Genomic DNA, 21,616 nt, shown 5'->3' on the forward strand with positions numbered 1-21,616 from the left:
AGTCTCCTGCGCTTATGGTCCCAGATGAAGCAGAGAATCGTCACATCACAAGACCACCCTCGCGAAGTAGAATAAACAAGTGACATCAAAATACAGGTCCTTCAGTATTCCGCATCTCCATTCTCGGCTCAAGGCCACGCAGAAGAAGCGAGAGCAGCATAATTATCAATTATAGTACGCAGAAATACAATCTAAATTATAGTGAGTCAGAAACGCCATCAGTAGCGCAAAGGATATCGACGTACGATAAGTACATAAGTACGTAGGTGGGTAGGATTACATGGCACGGTCGACGCCGAGGGGTATTGTACACCATGAATCTGCCATCTTGCTTTACCTTACATCTTAGGTGTGAGATGTAAGGTTATAAGAACGGAACGGCAGAACTGACCTGGAAAAAAGACTTTCCGCGCAAAAATGAAAGCGGCCGTAACACGTTCCGCATGAAGCCGAGCGAAGCGAGGGCGATGTCTGTTGATATTCGCATAAGAACAACAGAGCGAGATGTATGCTGCAGAGCATTATTAGAGTTGCTGTGGCTGTACGAGCCGTCGGAATCAACCGGCTCCGAACCCGTTACTTACCGTACCCGCAGTTTTCTTTTCTTTACCGTTTACCACCATGTCGACATACTAGGTATAAACGAGTTGCTCATTTTTCGTTCTCTCCCGTGCTCAAATCTCAACAAGCATCGTCGAAAACCGGCGACGTACTCTGGCCTGGTCCATCGAATCCGAGGTAGGGCTGCGCACCGTCCGTAACCGTCCGTAAACCGTATGGTCAAGGACGCTGACGGCTTCGGACCGTACAATTACGGCCGTGACGGTCGTATATACGGCCATATTCATGGCTACTGGATATGTTTATAGAACTGACTTCATTTTAGTGCCGAATGTGAAGAAAATCAGTGTATCATACATCTCAACATCGTCAGAGCACATTCTGGACATGAAATTGACCATTTTTGCCCAGTTCACAAGATCCAAGGGGTTATTGATGATGTCATAACGCTTTGCATGCAACATTTTGAACTCACGAAGGCACCTAATATGTCGCGTCCGACTCGGAGACCCATAGAACATGATGGTGAGTAATTCTAGTCTGTTTTCAAGAGGAATTATGGACTCGAAAATGCGTCCTCCCCCCTTGTAGCACTGCCACAAATATACGGCCATCGACGGCCATGTTATACGGTATGGCTCAAGGCGCTCACAGCGTCGGTACGTATACCGTACACGGAAGCCGTATTTCCATACAATACGGTTACGGCGCGCAGCCCTAATCCGAGGAAGAAACGTCTTCAGGGGCATATCATGAGACAGAATTTTCGAAAATGACAATGGCTCACCATCCTCAACGCCTGCCGAGAATTCCATCCCTTCCTCAACCTAAGCGATTATATTGCTGAGGAGCTCCGCTGCCGGCCCGCTTCAACCAAGTCAGCGTTTGGCCAAGTCAATGCGCTGAACAAGTACCTCTAATTTTCCGCCGCAACTTCGCACAGCTGTTTACGCCAATTAGATCTTCATGTCTGCACGTACTGCATAGATAGATCGGTTGGTCGGCGTAAAAACAGGCGCGGATCGGAATCAAGGGGCGAGCGTAAGTGAGATGTATGTATATCTGCGTAAAAGCATCGAAAGTGGGTGTAAGCAGAATAGCATCATCTAGAACCAATGATGTGCTCTGGCCAGGCCTATTCTGTCCATCGAATCAGAGCAAGAAAACCTCTGTAACGGCGAAGCATGAGAAAGAGAGAGCTTCGAGAATGATAAGACTCACCAAGCACGAAATATCCCAGAAATTCCATCCTGTCCCTGCGTCAAGGTATCATACGTCACCGATGAGAATGTGCCAGGGTCAGGCGACGGCGGTGTGTTCACGCGAGAGATTCCTAGATTACGAGAGGCGCATTGTTAGGCAGCTGACGAGGTTTAGGTTTCTTAGACTTGCCTGTATTCGATTCCTCAGCAACTCCTAAGCCATCCTAGCTAGCATCAATTCATCTCTCTGATACCATTGCGAAGTGCTGATGTTAGTGTCGACGTTAGCTTTAGTACAGCTTGAAGCATTACGCGTTATGCGTCGTGTCTGATTCGTTGATAGAAGCTTCAACAAAGATATGCACGAGAACCGAGTTACACGTTGCAAATGCGAGATCGTCCCGTGGAAGTGGGAGGAAAGTGAAGACAGCGGCAGTGAAGGCAAGAGAGAAAGGAAGCCCCAAGTCGGACCGTATTACGGTGGCTGTACCCTGGACGCCACGCGCACGGGCCTGCCACGCGTCGGAACTACGGAGATTCAAAACGGTGGTATCTTACAGCACGTCTGTTTGTGGTGATTTGGCTTTCTCTCTTCTTCTCCCTTACCACAGCCTAGGTAACGTTCTTTTCTTCCGCTGTATAACTATTACTTCGACCTCATCATTGTCTAGAGATAAAATAAATCTGAATTTTAATTCTTCCTTACTGTTTGCTTGTCCGAGCTCGAAAAACTAAGGAGTGTCCATGAAATGACCGACTATCCGCCAATGCCAATGCGTATCCCGACTGTTGTTTACTGCCAACTGCAGAGGCCACGGATAGCGCTTCCTCCAATTTACCTTTCTGCGCCGAAAATGAGAGCATCAACATCTGCGAGACGATGCCATGGCCCATTGCCGGCTGACGGTCCTGCTGCAAAATCACGGCTTGGGATAAGGATGCCTCGCTATTACTCGGATCGAGCTTGAGCGTACTGGAGGAACATGGACATGACACTGTAACTCCTCAGGTGCGTCGCTTATCACTATAACATAACCATATCTGACGATAAACAGGTAGCCACCACTTGCTGCTCGAGACTGCTTCTTCCACAGCCCCCAAAGTCGACGTCTGGTCATGACATCCTGGGATGTGCAAGTTCATATTTCATCTCTTGCACAAAAGGCAATCGACAGTACAAGAGTTCGAATGCAAGAGGAAAGTTGGGCGTTATAGCTTCCTACGAATGTACCGTGAGGAAGAAAGGAGGATGTCCAGTAGTCGGCGAGCTACTTTCCCAAGCATTCAGATGTTGCGCAGAGGACATCAGTAGGCTGACATAGAGGCAGAGATTCAGCAGGTAAGCACATCCAATTTTCTATCAGAACTCTGCTTACCATCTTTGCTTAGACTACGTTTAATCACAAACGAATCCAGCAACAGCACAGAACGTGAACGCATGACGTGGATGGCCCAAACACTTGCTTCCATCTCATGCCCCAGATCTGTCGAGTCCGAGATGCGGACGGATGGAATCCGGAAGCTAGAACCAACATTCACGAGCCCATCAGTGCGTCGTTCTTTACTACAAACTGATCCCTTTCTGACTGTCAAGGTGCTAGACACCGACAACCTCGAGTTTAGCGACGAGCATCATTACAAGCACCAGTGTTTGACGCTCTCGGTGGAGCTACCGAGGCCAAGTGGGTAAACCCATCTGCGGTACATTCTCTTTCCACCTGAGACTGACAGAGCCCTCGTAGTACCTGATTAATTACCTTTTGTTCTCGATGCCCGCCGCAAGCAGGACCTTTCTGCTCAAGGCTCGTCCACAAACCGCGTTATGCCTCTGTCAAAACAAGACCGAGAGTTGCTGTTGAGCGTTACGGCTGAGATCCGACAGGTAAGTCCATCCATCTCTTTTCCACCGGAGTTTTCCCTACCGCCTTCTTCACTCGCAGCATTCATGAATCGCAAACGAATCGAACAACAGTCGAAAACATGACAACTTGGGGCTTCTTCCTATTCACCGGGATCTCAAGCGGACACTGCTCCAGATCTGTCGCTAATTCATTCAGAAAAGAATTCGAGACGAGCGGATGGATAGAATACAGAGCTAGAAGCAATGTTCGTGCCAGTACGTTGTTCTTTTCCACAACCTGATCATTCTCTGAATGAAGACACGTTGGCAGGGTGTCGAGTTCTGGTATTCCAGGAGGTGTTGCTAGGATGGCAATTGGAGAGAACACGACTTCAAGTTCGAGTTTAATGACGAGGAGAGATTACGAACCTGAGCTAGAGTATCAAGCACCAGCTCGAAGTTCTTTTCCGATCTGTCGCGTTTGAGTGCGTCCTTTCACTGTACGTTCCAAAACCTCTTTTCTTTCTACACGAAAGCAGCAGAGCGCTTACAGTACCAAATCGCCTTCAGGTCTCTATCCTCGACACAAGCAGCGCCCAAGGCCCCCTTGCAACTGTGTCCACCTCATTGAGTGTCACATCCGAGGCATGTCGCTGCAAAATACCATCGTGATGGCAAGTACCAGCGCTGTAGCAACCATCAAACGCGTTTCTTTGATGGAAGGCGTCCTCGCCGCGGTCGTCATGGCTTGTGTTGACTTGATACGCTGCAACAAGGGACTATTTGTCATTACGTTTTAGACCATTTAGGTGCTATCGCTTGTACTCATGATTACTAGGTCATTATTCGTCGTGAACTACTATTGTACGATATCATAAGATACATTTCTATCCTCAACAAACATCCGGAGCCTGGACTTCCCGCCCAATCCGATTCTTCCGCTCCATTTTCTGGTTCAAATTAATTCCAAAACCGGTGCTGATCCCTAATACCCTGCAGCAGAGTATCCCATCTACACAACGGCTTGACTTCTTTGAATAACCTGAAAAGACGTAAGTTACTACGACTGAGAGCGAGCCCGTGAACCTACCAAGAGACGATAACAAAGGGGCCATTCGAACGTAAGCTCTTCCTCATTCATATCTCATGCCGACGTAGATCAAGGCGTAACGGTGCACATCTGAGGTTCGATTCCGTAGGTCCGCCCTAAAGATGAATCGCGGTAGTGACCACTTTTTGCAACCTATGCAAGGTTAGGATCGAATGAGAACAACTAGGTAGCATTCCCTGTCCTAAAGAACTATAAACTATCAGAAAACCATCCAAGAAGTTCAAACCATGGCCAGCTCTTCCTTGGTGTCCGCGGTAACGTTCTCCTTCCCCACCCCGCATTTTACATCATAACTTCAATAGATACAAAGGCCCTCCTCGCCTTGATGATGCACGTTCTGTTCTTCATCCTCTTCTCAGAAGCCTGAGCTCTCACGCCAAAGTAGATCAACGGCGTAATGGGAGGCTATCTGTGGTTCGATCCTGTGGGTGAGCCCATCATCGATTCTAGAATATCATTTTTCTCTCGGTTGTCTTCATAGAGCGTGTTGCCTGTAGCATTTTTTTGTGATACTACAATTCACTATTTAATGCACCGTCATAGATCGGCAGTATAGCTGGGTCTAAAACTTCAGTTCAAGTCCCAGGGATGGTGTTGTGTAAAGGGTTGTGCAAGTATATAGCCAACCAGCGATTTTTTCTCGATTTTCGCCGGTATCAGGAAACTCGCCAGCTCATCTTGTCGGTGCTCTTATGTGCTCAGTAGGAAGTACCATCACAGATCAAAAGTAGGGTCCGAGATGCCCCGGTTCGAGCCCGGACAATGATATACGCTGGAAGATTCAACATATTTTTTGGACATCGGTTCCAGATATATATGGGAGCGGTTACAAGTCGATGTCAAATTGAAAATTCCCAAGATGTCATATCACGTATCGTAACAGTGAGTGTATGCCCTCAGTCCCACCAGAATAAACTACTCGCTTCACATTACCTACCATCCCTCTCCATACGACAGGTTGCAGGTAGCAGACCAGAAATGTTGGAGGCAGTGGCACCGATGGTTCGAATCTGTTGGTTAACAATGAGAGATTGAAACTATACTTTTGGCCGCTGGGCGTGTTGAGTTACAACTCAATATATCATTCCCTGGGAGGATAAAGATACTAATACTTACTTAATTCCTTCGCATGGGGTTGGATGACTCAGATACTATCTGTTGTGTACCATCGTAATTTCATGGTCAATGTTACACTGAATGCTCCGATTCAAAGTTCAACATTTCAAGTCCTGGAAACAGTCTCAGTATTTCACTAGGAAAGTCATTAACGAACCTTTTGGTGGTGACCATCGCCGGGATTAACTATTATTGACTTCACAACATGAGCTGGCGGTGTTACTTAGGGCCGGAGTAAGGGTTTTGATTGCCGATCACGGGAATTTCAATTTCGGACTTCTTTCCTCTCCTTTCTCCCTCAACGCGCCCAGCTCTATGCACCGCGGCCGATTCCGCACCGACTTCCTCCATCGACTCCAACACCTCTGTATCTGAGATCTGAGATAGATCTGATCAACGAGCGTTATTCATTTGGGTGTTGATACGACAACATCGGCGGCTCTGACCCATCACTGGCACCCCTTGGATGACGCAGACTATAGCTGAAGAGCATGGAATAACCACCTAGGAGATAGAGAGCTGCGTTTGTGCCAAGATCTGTTCATTCTGGTGAGCCATTGCCTATCTGGCTAAGTTTTCTGCTAAGATTGATTAGATGCCGACTCTTCAGCCGGGTCATCAAAATTAGCCTCGTGATTGCGCCCCAATACTCGTCCGTCGGTTTACAGTGACGCACACTACTTCCTGTCATCCTGTCACGCCGGATCGATTAGTTGCCGTTACGACCTTCTGCTCCCCGTCTCGTCAGCGTCGTAGTAAGATGTCGGCCTGCAGACGCCGTCAGTCAGGGCATCTTCTTGCGTGTGGTATGGCCATATTTTCCGGATTTTGTCTGTCGCAACTTCATTTCCTCTCTCGCGCATGTGAAGACGATGTACGGCATGCCATCTACTATATCATTTCCTCGTCTGTAGGGTATGTTGGTAGTCTTCTCGTGCCACTCCAATGCTAATTCTTGCGCTTGAAGCAGAAGTGAACGTGCTACGATGCATGGACCTAAATTTGCTCCGGAAAACTGGGAATTTGGGTAGCTGAGGTCATTGCGTGTTGATTGAGAACATTAGAACGCCTGGCCCATAGCTTTACTTAGTTCTCGTCAGTTCTCCCTTCGTCCAGCCGATATACTTTACTGATATTCCTCGTTAAGTATATGCACGGACAAGGATGTGAAGACAAGTCCGATTTCCAAATACCTCCATGGAGGGTGTCGTATGGTTTTCTGCTCGCAACAGGAATCCCGATTTGGGTGCTCATGTACTCGGGACAGAGAGCTATGATAGGCATGATGCAGGTGAGCAATAGCATATTTGTAAACTTTTCTTATTAACGACCTTTGACTAGATGTCCAGTGTTATCAACACCCCTCCATCCTTCCTAATTGGGTCGCGACGCTCAGCCAGCATTCATGCACCCACAGCCTCCTCGTCGTACAAATAATCCTGCAAGTCATCGTTCTAGTGCTAGGTAGGTTCTTCGTAGCCATTCTCGTACTTTCCATCTCACCTAACATTGCAGGAGGCGTTCCATGCTCAGACTCTTCGTTGATGCGAAAAGCACTATTTTGTTGGTGTTTCAGGCTGTTTCTAGTACGGCGACGTAACGCTTCTCTATGGTATTTCCTCTTTGTAAAGGTTAGATCGATGCTCCTTCATTGTGCTCACTCGTACCCTGATTACTTGCATCATTTCCAGCACACCACGAAGTAGAGAGGATACGTCACTGGATCTTCCTCGCATCCGAGCGCCTTCCCATAGGATCTCTCGCTCTACCCACGTCACCGGCTGGCTTCATGTATTCGCCTTCACAGCAGGCATCTATCCCATCTCCTGTTCGCCGCCCTCCCTCCCTCCTTTAAGAAACGCGCAGCGAATTACTCGACCTGAGATGCATCCCCGTATCCATCGCTGACTGTATTAGCGATTTCACTCTGTAGTGGCCCAGCCACTGCCGAGGAACATGCGTGCAAGTGCCATGTCCATCGGCTGATTCTATCATCGTTTATCCCGAACTGATTTTAGCAACATTGACGCAACTCTGTATGCCTTGCGACGGTATGAGTCGCGCATAGATGACGGGGCACGTGCAGATGATGTGGAAACTGGCAGGTTCACAGACACGTGGGGTAGAAAGGGTATCGGAGGACGGCGAATGTTACCCGCAGATGATATCTGTGCGGGAAGTCGTCGCACTACGTGTTGTATTTAGAGTGGATGTGTGTGATGGCTTAGCGTGTACCAATTGAATGATAAGTGCAGAGAGGAAGAGGACATTACTTAATTTGTTTCTGGAGGAAGGATAGACGTGCATGCGCACGTTCCATCATCCCGTTCAGATGTCACTTCACGATCATTATGCCCGGAAGGAAAGACCGTCAGGGAATAGACATACGCGTCAGCTACTTACTGGCCTGCAAAGTTCAATATTAATCGCTTAGCTGAGCCTACTGCTATCGGTCTACAATTCATCCTGGAGGGGAGACCATGCTCATGCTCCGCTGTGTTCCCTCCATCTGCTGGCTTAACCGCCTAATCCCAAGCGTCACAATCACTGCCGCTTCTAAATCAGCTGTTTTGTGGTGTTCTGCATTCTCCGTTAAATCAAAAGATGTCGGAATAGGTGGAAATGGGGAATCGAATCCGTCACCTGACGATTGAACAACAGACACGGTGGAAAACATAATTGATGCCAACACTGCTGAAACATGCGATCCTGATGGCCGTTCGTTCAACCTGCCATTGAGTTCGATCACGAATGGATCTTCTTACATAATTAATCCGAGTAGATCTCGCTTTTTCGATGGCTCTATTCTAAAATAGGCAGGCGTCGGGAGACCTCGACTGCCCCGTCGAGCATGGTGTTGAAGGACATCGAGCTAGGCGTCGAGGGCAACGAGGAGCTCAACTCGGTCACAAACAGCCAGGATGGTCACAGTCTACAGGATGCTGCTGCTGGACAGGTACTACCGCCAGGAAAGATCTGACCATTAGGACACTGACGTTCTTGGACTCTCCAGTTCCGGGTTCGGGTTGACAGATTCTGATTCTTACCAAGGAAAAAGAGCTAGGCGGCCTTCTCAGTAAGGTGACTTAGTCAACAATTTTTGTGGATAAACAAATGAATAGGAATTTTGTTTTCAATTACCCATCACTATAGGAACCTGTTCAATTCAGGTCGTATAAAAAAAACTTTATTTTAGAAAGAGACTTGAAAACGTAATGATGGTGTTGTGTCACAGGATGTCACAACAATCTGAGATTGGACAAGATGTAGATGAGATTCTGGATAAGCTCAGGGTATGAGTAGTACCCATCGTAATAATACTGCGCTGTCCCAGACCCTTTAACCTCACGCAGCAACTCTTATTTTAGAATGGTGGCACTGTCTCTATGGATTCGACGTCTCCTCCGATTCTTTCCCTCCGTCTCTCGCGTCTTTACTAAATATAACTCGGAAAATGACTCCCGCTTTGCGATCTAATCTTCAGTAATGCCTCGAGTTGGGCCTGAGAGCGCTGGCTTCTATGTACTCGTGGTAGTATGAGCGAGCCAGCGCCTTCCATTACCTGGGCGATCTATGATATCTCTGTCTCTTTTCTGTCTTGCGGGGCATGCAGTTTCAGGCATGCTTCTCGTAAACTAGCTTTGCAGCCGGACTCTCGGGCCTGGGGGCTTGGATATCTGAATTCATTTACTCGTTCCTTGTTTGTTCACGTCTTGTACTTCGGTTTCTTATCTACATCTTGTTTTTCTTCATTGTCCTGCACTGTCTGTCTGTTGTACCAAAATGAAAATCAAGAGAAAGAGATGAAAGTTGCTATTCTGTGAATCGTGAGCCTGTGACGATTGTCATCCAACCACCGTCGGTCCTCAAGGAACACAGGACTAGGGGGAAGCGTGTGGATCAATTGATATAGGTCGAACCTCTCATGATACATCGCATTCACGCTCGTCTAGAATAGTGGTCTACGCCATCGGAGACTCGGAGCCACGTCAACCCTGCGTGCTATTCAATATATTACATCCTGCATGTTACCCCATAGTAACCCCGCCATCTTCACAGACGTACAAGTGCCTCGGTGGCATATTTCATGATGAGATTGCACAGTAATGCGAACAGTACACGGAGGTGTTCCTCCGAGTAGCCAAGATGGAGTCTTTGACAACGCGGTGAGGTTTCCGGAAGCAATTCAAGTTTCCTCATGTGGATTTGAGCACGTTCGAAACGGATTTTGGGGGAATTCCGTTTGAAAGCTTTCATCTGAGTTGCTTCTCCTAGGATCAAAAAAGGCCTTTCGAATATGCTCTCATCGTATGGTGCTATCTACTGCTATTGGAGCTGCTGAACAAGGTGGACCTGAACCGTTGGATGTCCTTCACTTAGTAGGAAGCAGGCGAGTCTTGAAATCACTTTTAGTATGATATAGAACCAAGTCTATCTAAATTTCAGGACAGCTCAGGACCCGGAAACTGATCTCCGAGTTTCTCAGCCTTTCTATTCAGTCACGCAGGGCGGTGTACAGAGGAATGCTACCGAAATCTTATCGCGGGCCACTTATAAAAAGCTGCAGACAAGACCAACATTTAGTTCTTTATCAGCCATTCACATCGTTCTCATGACTGCTAACATCGCAGCAAAAGGCGTCTCTTTCTTCACACCCGAGCAAAACCCCTCTGCTGGGACCGCAGCCGCTTCCCAACCCGATGACAAACCTATACCGCTTCTTTTTCAGCCGCTCGCCATACGAGGCTTGACTGTGCAGAACAGGATCTTTGTAAGTCACCTTACGAGGCGATGACAAGGTTCTCAATGCCTCCTTGGTATAGGTATCGCCCATGTGCCAATATTCAGCAAAGGATGGCAAGATAACCCCCTGGCATTTCGCGCACCGTAGGCTTCATATATCTTGTAATTGATAGCATCTCATCGTCTCATAGTTGGCGGCATCTTCACCCGTGGTCCTGGACTTACGTTCACCGAAGCTACAGCCGTCGTTCCAGAGGGCCGCATCACCCCAGAAGATGCTGGTATCTGGTCGGACGAACATGCGGTTCTCTGGGCGCCTATCGTCGAGTTTGCACATTCACAGAGCCAGAAGATCGCGATGCAGCTGGGACACGCTGGACGAAAAGCGTCCATCACCGCACCATGGTTACCTGGCCCTAAATTGGCGACGGCGGAGCTTGGAGGATGGGCTGATAATGTCTATGCTGTGTCGCCGCTTCGATTCAATGACGACTATCCGTTGCCGAAAGAGATGTCGAGGGAGAGCATCAAAGAGGTGGTGGATGCATTCAGGAAGGCAGCAGAGAGAGCTGTGAAAGTCGGGTTCGATGCTCTCGAGGTCCATGGTGGGCATGGTTACTTGCTGTTTGGGTTCATGAGTCCAACTAGTAACCATCGCACCGATGAATATGGTGGAAGCTTTGAAAACCGTATTCGTTTCGCTTTGGAAGTAATCGACGCGATTAGATCTGTGATGCCTCCCGGCATGCCGCTTTTCTACAGGTGAGCTGGTTTGATTGATACCAATGGTCGATTATTAACATGCTGGTCCACTAGAATATCAGGCAGTGAATGTGTAGAACAGACGCTCCCCGATGTCCCCTCGTGGCGTTCGGAGGATACCGTCAGAATCGCGCCTATTCTCGCAGCTCATGGCGTCGATGTTTTGGATGTGTCGGCTGGTGGCAACAACAACAAGCAGAAGATTATTCCTGGTCCTGCGTACCAGTCACCGTTAGCACATGCCGTGAGGAGAACCAATCCTGGATTACTGGTTGCCACTGTAGGAGGCATAACTGATGGTCACACCGCGCAAGGCGTGTTGGAAGACAGTCTAGCTGATGTGGTATTGTGCGGTAGAGCCTTCCAACAAAATCCGGGTCTCGTGTTGAGATATGCGCAAGACCTTGATGTAGATATACATCTTGCGCACCAGATACAATGGGGCTACAAGATGGGGAGGACTCGACGAGAAAAAGCGAACCAGTAGACTCCCTTAGTATAGAGCATTTGATTAAAGTAATTTAGAACCATGAGCGTTTTAAACTGTAAATATTCGAGACATTTTGATGACAGACAACCGCTAGTAATTGTCGAGACATTTGTCAGAGTGACATTCGCGGTGCATCATGGACACAGAACCAAGATAGATAGATAACCGGGCGAGGTCCCAAAAAGGAACGCTGGGGCTCTGTGCCGACACGAAACGTGCCACAGACTAAGAAGAAACGCTCACCCGGCACACGGACCGACTGTAGCAGATCTCTACCACGTGCACTTAATTCCTCACCTGGTCCACCACGGACCAGCATCATCATGCGTTACGAACGTCGCTAAGGACAATTTCGTGGGAGCTGAGATATGTTCAGCAGTGGTGGATATTCACTGGGAGTGGCAGTCGAAGTCGCTTTGTATTTTGGTAAGACAAGTTGCCTTTCTCTTACGTTGCAAAATTCATCGGTATACACAGAGTATGGATACAAGGCATAAATTCAACGCAGGCCTCTCCCATATACTCCCTGTTGGAATAGAGAAACAATGGTCCAGGTGGTCGCTGATGACTTACTCAAAAAAAAAAACGTCGACGTCAGTGACCACAGCGCTGGAGGGTGTTAGTTAAGAAGACTTGCAGATCTGTGCGTTGATTGTTTTTTTCTTTATTTCTCAAACTCACAGCTATTGCCAGCAATCAGTTCTGCTTTATCATAATTGCTGAAGTCGAGTATGCACCGACATCGGTCGCACTCGTGCAGCCAAACGAAACAGGGCATGGGTTACAACTATCCAAATCACGGAATACCAGTTCCTTTACCACACTGGCACTTATGGCGAGCGATGCCCACATATCGACACACACCACTGTGAGGAGTTGCAGGAGGCATGACGACCGTCGTCATCACATTACCAGTTACGATATTGACCAGACATTCAAGGGAACGGGAAAAAGTTAGTGCATTATCTTGAACTCTGTAGGATGAGCCTCACGGAATATGTAGACACTGCGCTTGGGACGAAGACATGATGCTGCGTAGGCATCGCCGACGATACTACCAGCAATGTCTGGGATTCGCTTGCGCCAGAGTGTGATAATAGCGCATACATACAGGTCTTGGGTATCGGAACGGGTACGTGACCATTTTTTCTCTAGCAAATGTCCAATCTCACTGTTGAGACTAGGCGCAACAGTCCCCAAGAGCACACTCTTTGCTGCTTCACTGCTCCCAGTCAGAAGGGAAGACGAGCAATGCGCCACCAGTCAAACCTTGGTTCAGAGTCCTGGCATGCATTTCATCATCTCATATCACTCTTATCTCTGTGATTCGACGTAGACGTGGATACCAGCACCAGTCGCCTTCAAGGTCGTTTATCTCGGAAAGGCTCAGTTTGTGCAAAGTCATCTTGTGTATTACAGACAGACTAGCAGGGCGTCAACCCAGCGGGCCAGGTACGCACACAATGCTGTCACTGGCTCGTCTCGAAATTGATGAATTAATGGCGCAAATGCTATCTGAACCTCGACAACATGGCGTCGACATCCGATGTTAAAGCTCTCACCGCAAGGATTGGCCCCCCTACCTCCCAGCCCGAGCGACTGTCCATACCATACCCATCGACTGCTTCACTGGTGCCGCCATATCAGACCCGGTCGCCATAGTAGCCTATCTCGATGAAACGTACTCCTCTCGGAATCTGTGCTCATACCCAGCGCGCGGCTCGCCACGTTAGGGCTGCGGGCCTGGTCGTTCCTTCTTGGGACCTTATGCAGGTACCAACACCAACGCCCTCGTATGACGTGCAGGTACCCTGAAAGCTACGCACAGCATTATTCGTACGACAGAGGTAAGGTCGCATGAAGGAGAACAGATTCCCGCAAAACAGCCATACAATGTGGCATGGGCGCTTCTGTTCTTCAGCAGAAGTTTGATGCGGATACGTAACTGGGATCCCACCGTAGAGTTGGCGGAGAAAGCCCCACGCGATCAGAACAAAGAGGTACAGGGTGTAAGCTGTAAGGGAGGGTGGAGTTCGAGGATGGTATGAGGACGGATCAACGTAGATGCGGATAGCGCAGGCGATGGGATAGCCAAAGTGGCAGCATGGAAGAAGCATGCGGATCACAGAGAAGAGCCTTCGCCTTCGTGTATTAGGAAATGATTGAATGTCTTTGACGCAAGGCTATTTGTATCGACTGTCTGTGTCGATACTCGACAGTTCCATGGCACAACGACTGAAACAAAGACAAAGCTCAGAATAAGCCCAACAGCGACATGTAGAATAAGGTAGGAAGTGATGGGAGGGTGCGCTAGATGGTCGGATGGTATATCCTTGTCCTCCGTTAAACAGATTTATGCTGAGTGTCACTGAAGACGCAATTAGCTCTAGATAATACAGAAAGGAACGTCAGACGCACCATGTACCGGCATGTACATCTCATAAATTCGCCTGGTCAGCCCATAACCACACAGGTACATGTTTCCCAGTACACCTCTGTCAAAACAGCGTCGTAGATGGGTCCTCCCATCACCTGCAGATGCTCTCCCGAAGGGGTCTCATCGAAGTGGCCAGTTCATAATAAAAATGAAGAATAACCGAGCTCAAGCGAATCCTGGATGGGAAACGTCAGCGCGAAAAAGAATCCTCAAAGCAGGATGATGGCTCACGGGCACTTGATATGATGGCATATCCATCTTCCAAACGCTGCTTTTCTAAGGGACTCGTAGGCGCACGAGGATATTCTAGTTCATTCTTCCAAGGATGTAGCCTATCGGGTTTTTAGAAGAGCGATCAAGCAACTCACAAAAAAACCGGAGACCTCAATATGCGCCAAAGGAGGTCATCCCTCCCCATCACAATATTCTCGCTCGATATCGAGACGTGCCTGCTGGTGATACACGCTAAGAGTCAGAATCTCTTTCGCAACAAGACTGAGAGCTGCGATATTGAACCAGTGCAGACCACTAGCAGGAGCAATGTCAAGGGTTGTCAAAAAGCACGAGAAAGGGCAGCCCACTGAGAACAAAAATACACATCCTCTGTAACGTTCCCAGAAAATCCTCGTCTTTCATCATGTGCGATGTAGTAGTTTCTATCGTTCATAATCCTTACGGGTGAGCGAAGAAGAGATGGAAGTAGGAGTACTGCTTCCTGGCCTGGGAGTCAGCATGACGACCAGCAACTAAAAAAACCAGTCACACACCGTCTCCCGAAAAAGAAAGAAGCCTTCAGCCTAAACCTTGCTCCGTGATTCACAAGGACATGCCATTCGGCAGACGAGGCCTGGTCCATTCAAAACACAGTTGTAAACAAGCAATAGCAGAGAGTTTGAAAGAAGGACAAAAAATCGTGGCAATGGTGGCGGAAGGAGAGTACCTTCGGCAATATCCGGCTCCATCCCCTTTTCTGTCTTTACTGCTGTCCCGGTCAACCGGCAACCACAATCTCGTTAACCAAAACAAGGCTCAGGTCCTTCATTTTCCGTAGAATTGAACAGAGCCAATATTTCGTCCTGGTTGATAGACTTCCTAGTCCCCATCCAGATACGATTGAAAAGCTCGTCAAAATCTGGTACCTGCTTTCTCTGCACGAAAACTTTCTGCACTACTCCCGAGATCTTGACGACCACGCTGCTGGGTATAAGTATCATTTGGAAGTGTGTCTTCTTTTCTTTTCTGATATCTCTCTCTCGTATCAGAATTTGAGTTTGATCGGTTTCGCGAACGAAAATGAGAAGATCGGCATGACGTGGAGAGATTAACTAATCCTACTTGCCCACTTCTGTCTTGAAAGGGAAGTTGGCTGAGATTTCAGCAGTGAGTACGAGTTCTACCTTGTGTCCATTATCGACTTACAGGGGTGGTGTGCAAAACTACAGTCTGAAACATGAGATGTAGGACACTGCCCAGGGGTGAGAACGATCCAGGTGAGGATCAGAGATGTTTTAGGTAATGTCATCAGCTATGCGATAGCAGAGATGATGTAGTCACTGTGTGGCGTTCGAATCCCCATATCTGAGTGAATCCAAGGTATGCGTACAATTTTTTAAATCGAAGTGTTATGGGCCTAGCATCATCTGTAGTGGTGCTTGCATACATAGTGGAAATTAAATTAGTGTCTCTACCTAAGGAGCGAAGAAATGTGTGAGATATAACAAACGGAGTCTGAGGAGCTTCGGCGAGCAGAATATATAGTCTATTTCCAGGTAGAACTTCCTTGCACACAGTTCCGATAAGCGAGGGGAAGATGACAGGTATTCTGAGGAATAATTAATCAGAGAGGATTAGTGGACAGTACGAGGAGAACCAGGGGTCTGCATAGAACAACGGTCATTCCAATACAGACATACGAAATCAGTTGCTGAGGAACGAGGCCGTAAGCAAATCTTAGCTGCCTGGATGACGAAAACCCAAGGGAAAGCTCCTAGTTCGAGGTGTCCATCCCAGAGTATATTCTGTTGTTCTGTTTCGACAAGACTTATCTGGCTCTCAATTAATGGCAGTGACTCGGACGAACAAAGACCTGATTACTCTCCTGTCTCAAGAACTGGTGGATCCTATTTTAGACGACGTGAAGCACGACCTCAAATTCCTTCCACGCATGTGAGCTTCTCCGTCGAGCATTCGTACGCAGAACAAAGGGAGATACTTTTCTGGACAATTCACCTCAAGAGCGGAGGTGTTTGCGATTCTTTTCTCATCTTGTCGGAATTCGCACTCCTTTGCGTCACGTTGCTTTCAGTCCGCACAATAATCGGCAGTACTGAAGGCGTCTTGAATTACACATCTTTCCCCTCTACTTATAGAGCGACTTCGGCTGCCACGGCGAGCACCGTCCAGGTATTCCTCCTATCATATGAAACTGGGGCGGAGCATCTGTCCAAGTGCAGTCGGTCTGTGCACATTCCTTCACAATTCATCAACAGCTCGGTAAATAGGACCAGGGGTGCGTCTAATTTCTTGGGTCTACGTACAGGTAAATTGAATGAAATATTTGCCAGCGAGACAGAGGCTGTCGGTTTTGCAGAAGGTCAGAGGTGTATAGTTGCTGAGCCTCTTCCTTTAATCTAAGGATCATGCTAAGGGTAGAAATGTGCTATTCACCAGAGACGCGTTTTAACGGTAACCTCGTAGAATAGATGGAAATGTTCAAGGGAGTTGACATTCGAATTTCAATCATTACAGAGTCCCGTCCCGCCTCAATTAGTACGTTTCGTGTTTATGACAACGGAGATCTTCCGATCTGCGAAAATCAGCGAAGAATGCATGAAAGGCAAAGCAAATTCGCTCACCCAGATATGAAAGCTCACGAGCGAGTTCGGTTTGGCAATATCCACGCTGCGCAACGTTGTTCGATATTTCCGTACAACCCCCTTCGCCCTCAGATCATCCTCTCCGTCGTTGATAGGCAGAAACAAGTTTTGTAGTCCGATATACGAGCAGAGATAGTCAAACACGGCATCATCGGCTTCCCACGTTGTCAAGGCGAACTTATCCTTGATGAACACCCCCTGTCGCCTCAATTCCATCCAGAATTCGGGTGGTACAGAGTCCAAGTTGAGCGAGAGCGACTGGAGGCGACGGAGGATGGGGACGAGGAAATATACCTCGAGGAGGCCTAGGGAGATGTTTCTGGAAAGCGATAGACTAGTGAGTGAGGTGGACCGAAAACGGTGGAATACAACGTAGACCATGGGGGTAAATGGGTTGGGACGGTCATCAGGATGTTTGGAGTAGTGGATGTTTAGCGTGGTGAGGTGGGTGCTCAGGCCGACGAGGGTACTGGCGTACTCGAGACTGCCGGTGCCAGAATAGCTTAGGCTTGTAAGGTTGGGGAGGTGTAAGCCGGAGATTCACATAGACTGGTTCCCATCCAGTTGGTGATGGCAAAAGTAGTTATGTGGTTGAGGGAAGACCACAGGCTGGCATTGGTTACGATACGCTTATTCGAGGCAGAGCAACTAACGACTGTTAGAAAATTCAATATGAGCGGATCGTTACTCACGAGATACTTTTCAGCGATGTCATAAATGGTATCGCAGCTACCAGGAGTTTTTCGCAGTCCTTCTCCTTACGCAACCCAAGCATACTCTTGCCCTGGAACGTCAAAGAGACTAGGTGCAAGTGCAGCGCGTATTTTGCAAATCCTTTTTCTGAGGACAGATACTTGAGGAATTTGAAGGGCCGTTTCTTGTTCCGCGTGTCGATGAGGAGGTTCTCAAATACGAACGGCGTTGCGATCGATCTGAGGGCCCTACATGTTGATCTGAGGGCTTTTCGCATGGGGATACTAACCTGCCAGTAATATACACATCAAATATGTGAAACTGGTTCATGAAAAGAAACATGCCTCGATGACGAAAAGTTCGAGCAATTCGGCGGGGAAGGATATCCCCATCGAGGGGAAAGGGAAGAGAAGATTCTCCGTTTTTGCCCGGTTCGTCGTGTTCCCAATTCCAATTCGACGATCAGTTCTAGCCCTTTCCCACGGCTTACTTACCCTGGGGATACTATTGCGACTCACGCTAGCGGAACGTGTCATATAACCAGGTAATCACTGGTACGGTTGTAAGCATCCTACGAGTAATAGGATACGGTCGACCCGAGTATTGCGGTTCGGGGCTCGATCCTTTCCTATTATTGAATTAAGAGGATCCGGTTAGTTGGGCACGTACTCCAAGCGTACTACATAGGGTGACATTGCGTGACCGTGACAGGTGGACGAGTAAGTTGAAGAAGCATCGTGCCTGGGAGAGGTTGGAATGAAATTGTGACTTGACGTCGGTAGTGGATTGATTTGGTTGATCAACGATCATTCTGACTTGATCGAGCCCGAGCTGATGATACATTCGATTCAGAAGAAGAGATGGATGATGATGACAATGATGACAGTGAAATTGAAGACTGGTAATTTATGTGTGTCCGCACTGTGTCTATTGTCACGACGATATCATTCCGTTTCCCAAACGTAGCGTCGCCGGATATGAACCTCCAAAGTAGCCCAGATATTAGTGCTCTTTTTAACATGGAATCCATTACCCCAATTATGCCCGGGAAGGCATTCGTAGAAGAAATATAAGACAGATCGAAATGTCACAATGCAATTGACCGCTTCACAATTTCGAGTCGTTGGTATACTTCCAGGCGTAGCATGGACTGTGATTAAACATCCTATAACAGAGCGAACTGCATTAAAAATGATACGGCTTGCCATACGACGAGATGGAACTCCGAAATACAATACTGAAACAGAATTACCAATGCCGTGAACGAGAAACAAAAAACAACATAACGTGCCTATCGTGCGCGTGATCAAAGTATCTTCGAGCTGAATCTAGTAACCTGACCATTAGGCAAACAATCCGTCAATCATTCAGAATAGCCTACCAATGAAACAGAAGTAGAAGCGTATTATACCGTGCAAAAATGCTGCTTCCGCATATCTTGTCGATGCGGTAACCGTTACGTAGTCGGACATAAAAGTTATAAATCGGGAGGATTGCTTATTACTCGAATATGTAGCAGTAGTGAACGTCACCCACATGACGAAAGATCATTGAAACACGCTGCGGTGGCGGGCTGATCCTGCGGGAAGAACGAGGCCAGTAACTAGGAATCAATGTTAGCGGAATTTGTAAATAAAGCCATGATGGGGACAAGGAGAGCTGACGACTCCGGAAACGAGTGCGCTTACCATGGAGCTTTTCATACTGTCCAAGGTTGACGCGGACGCCGAAGCTTCTGCTCCAGGCCACATAGTCATCTTCTGCAGCGGTGTATTTCAACCTGTCTCGGAGCTGGTGGTGCGAGTAAGTAGGGTACGAGCACAACGAAGGAACATAAATCTAACCTTTACAAAGAGGAAATGCTGTAGAGGAGCGTCACCTCTCCCTGCTAGAAACGTCCTGAGATACGGATCTTGCGATGCCCACTGGAAGGTGCGAACATTTCAAGGAAGTTTCTAAGCATCGAACGTCACCTGCAATGTCAGGTGAGACGGAAAGTACGGGAATGGCTGCGAAGGATTTACCTGGTACTAGATCAATATCGTTGTGGGCATAATTTGTAGGACCAGGAGGATGTGTATGCAGCACTGCTGGATGAGCATTGAGACCCAATCAGGAAGGAGGAAAAGGGTGTTGATAACGCTCGGTGTCTAGTCAAAGGTCTTTAATAAAAAAAGTTACCAGATACGCTATTGCTCACCCGCATCACACCTATCATATCTCTCTGTCCCGAGCGCATGTGGACCCAAGATAGGGATAGTTGTTGCGAGCCGAAAACAACGCAATACCTTCGTGAATGAAGGTGTTGGAAATCGGACTTGTCGTCATATCATTGTCCGTGAATGTACCTAACGAGGATATCAGTAAAATATTCCAGCCATAAGAAGGGAGAACTGACGAGAAGTAGAGCTCTGCGCCGGGCCTTCCAATACTGTTAATCAACCCACAATGACCTTGACTGCCAATTTCCAGTTTCCCGAAGCAATATTAGGTCCACACGTCGTAGCACGTTCACTCCTGCTTGAAGCGTAAGGATTAGCATTGGAGTAACACCAAAAGAGAGCTAACATACCATGCAGACAATGAAGGGGCGTAAAAAATAGCGCAGAAAAGGGCAGAGTAGATGGCTCTAGAATGGGCATATAATCAACGTCAGCAGTGAGCTTATTCAGATAGGCAACTGCTCACAAGCATCAGCGGATCTCAGCCCAAAGACAGTTCTCCATGTCTTCCGAACAGCTTGGCCTTGAAATGAAGGCAGTCGGCGATGAGGTCAGAGAGCCGTCGATGTTTGTCGTGACGACACCCTGATGAACAATGCTCCTGGATTCACATTCAAGACGACTGTTCCACGTAACGTTCAGAGCTCTTCACCCTTTGCGCATCACGGTATAACGGTGTTGGAGTCGATGGAGGTGGTCGGTGCGGATTCGACCGTGGCGCATGGGAGTGGTAAGAGAGAAAAGAGTCCCGAAATTGAAATTCCCAGGATCGGCAATCAAACCCTTACTCCGGCCCCTCTGGAAACATTGGACAAAAAAATAGGGTATCTCATGCCGTAGAATATCATTTTCCGGAGTCGAACTAGGGTACTTCAGACCCTACCTCTGATCTATGAGGGCACGTCATTTTGTGCATAGAGAACGCGATAAGAGCACCGAGAAGAAGGGCTAGCGAATTTCCAGATAGCACCGACAAGAAGAAATGATGTTTCCCCAACCGCTCTACAAAACAGCAAAGAGAATCAAGAAGAAATCCTGCGGAACTCGTGAATCTGATATAAATAGGTGCTTTCTGGCTGAACAGTGGACAGCTTCGAACCGTCCTATTGGTAGACGTGTTAGTACGACCAGATGGCTATGAGGAATTAATGGAATATCGATTTCACGACGATACTTCATACAACTCGATCGACACTGATCATAACTAAAAAATAGTCATCCCACTGACTTCTAATACCGTTGCCCGGATTCGAACCAGGGCCTTTAGCAGTCCACGGCTTATTTACGGTGGCATATACGCCATGTACTGACTTGACAAGCTAGAGCTTGTCAACGGTGGATGACCCGGCGTAGACGTGGATTTAGAATCCGTCAGTTGTTCTGGCTGGCAGGACTTAGCGCACTGGTAGTTTAATCTCTTCTGATTTCTGGAACGACGTTGGACTCCAACAGCTGAGCTCTCTGTTACAGATGACCGCGGGATTTATCTAAGGAAGGTTTTGGGTGCATAGCGGTTTCCGCACTGCTAGTTTTATATTCTCGAACGTTTGGGAAACGATTAGA

At 47.8% G+C, this 21,616-nt stretch overlaps 5 protein-coding genes across 5 annotated transcripts; 3 read left to right on the forward strand and 2 right to left on the reverse strand.

Annotated features, from left to right (window-relative positions):
- The first annotated feature begins 391 nt into the window (after window positions 1–391).
- Window positions 392–1,476, forward strand: EV420DRAFT_1180139 (uncharacterized protein). Its single transcript, XM_060466221.1, has 3 exons — window positions 392–738; window positions 887–1,086; window positions 1,153–1,476. Exons 1-3 carry the CDS (start codon window positions 509–511, stop codon window positions 1,335–1,337), a joined length of 615 nt encoding a protein of 204 aa, XP_060333871.1. The 5' UTR covers window positions 392–508; the 3' UTR covers window positions 1,338–1,476.
- An 8,966-nt stretch (window positions 1,477–10,442) lies between these two features.
- Window positions 10,443–11,822, forward strand: EV420DRAFT_1761550 (FMN-linked oxidoreductase; the record flags this gene model as incomplete). Its single annotated transcript, XM_060480664.1, has 4 exons — window positions 10,443–10,601; window positions 10,654–10,717; window positions 10,765–11,335; window positions 11,390–11,822. The coding sequence occupies 4 exons, from the start codon at window positions 10,443–10,445 to the stop codon at window positions 11,820–11,822; spliced, it is 1,227 nt and encodes a 408-aa protein (XP_060333872.1).
- A 548-nt stretch (window positions 11,823–12,370) lies between these two features.
- Window positions 12,371–13,987, forward strand: EV420DRAFT_1477013 (uncharacterized protein; the record flags this gene model as incomplete). Its single annotated transcript, XM_060469381.1, has 8 exons — window positions 12,371–12,443; window positions 12,509–12,778; window positions 12,865–12,957; window positions 13,010–13,098; window positions 13,162–13,277; window positions 13,381–13,506; window positions 13,654–13,841; window positions 13,890–13,987. The coding sequence occupies 8 exons, from the start codon at window positions 12,371–12,373 to the stop codon at window positions 13,985–13,987; spliced, it is 1,053 nt and encodes a 350-aa protein (XP_060333873.1).
- A 3,130-nt stretch (window positions 13,988–17,117) lies between these two features.
- Window positions 17,118–18,268, reverse strand: EV420DRAFT_1523835 (uncharacterized protein; the record flags this gene model as incomplete). Its single annotated transcript, XM_060472315.1, has 4 exons — window positions 18,185–18,268; window positions 17,831–18,120; window positions 17,742–17,786; window positions 17,118–17,646 (listed from the first exon to the last, which is right to left on the reverse strand). Coding segments are annotated over exons 1-4 (903 nt in total), but the record flags the coding sequence as incomplete, so codon positions are not given.
- A 431-nt stretch (window positions 18,269–18,699) lies between these two features.
- On the reverse strand, window positions 18,700–19,077 carry EV420DRAFT_1180269 (uncharacterized protein). Its single transcript, XM_060466222.1, has one exon. The coding sequence runs from the start codon at window positions 19,037–19,039 to the stop codon at window positions 18,776–18,778; it is 264 nt and encodes an 87-aa protein (XP_060333875.1). The 5' UTR covers window positions 19,040–19,077; the 3' UTR covers window positions 18,700–18,775.
- Window positions 19,078–21,616: the final 2,539 nt, after the last annotated feature.

This window comes from Desarmillaria tabescens, assembly GCF_030435595.1.
Source record: "Desarmillaria tabescens strain CCBAS 213 chromosome Unknown EV420scaffold_9, whole genome shotgun sequence".
Classification (NCBI taxonomy): Eukaryota; Fungi; Basidiomycota; class Agaricomycetes; order Agaricales; family Physalacriaceae; genus Desarmillaria; species Desarmillaria tabescens.

Bases quoted from the DNA above. Each gene is read 5' to 3' on its own strand.
- EV420DRAFT_1180139 (XM_060466221.1), top strand. From the start codon at position 509: ATGCTGCAGAGCATTATTAGAGTTGCTGTGGCTGTACGAGCCGTCGGA. The intron at 739-886 runs GTAGGGCTGCGC...ACTTCATTTTAG, and splicing joins CCTGGTCCATCGAATCCGAG to TGCCGAATGTGAAGAAAATC. The intron at 1,087-1,152 runs GTGAGTAATTCT...CCCCCCTTGTAG, and splicing joins GAGACCCATAGAACATGATG to CACTGCCACAAATATACGGC.
- EV420DRAFT_1180269 (XM_060466222.1), bottom strand. From the start codon at position 19,039: ATGGCAAGCCGTATCATTTTTAATGCAGTTCGCTCTGTTATAGGATGT.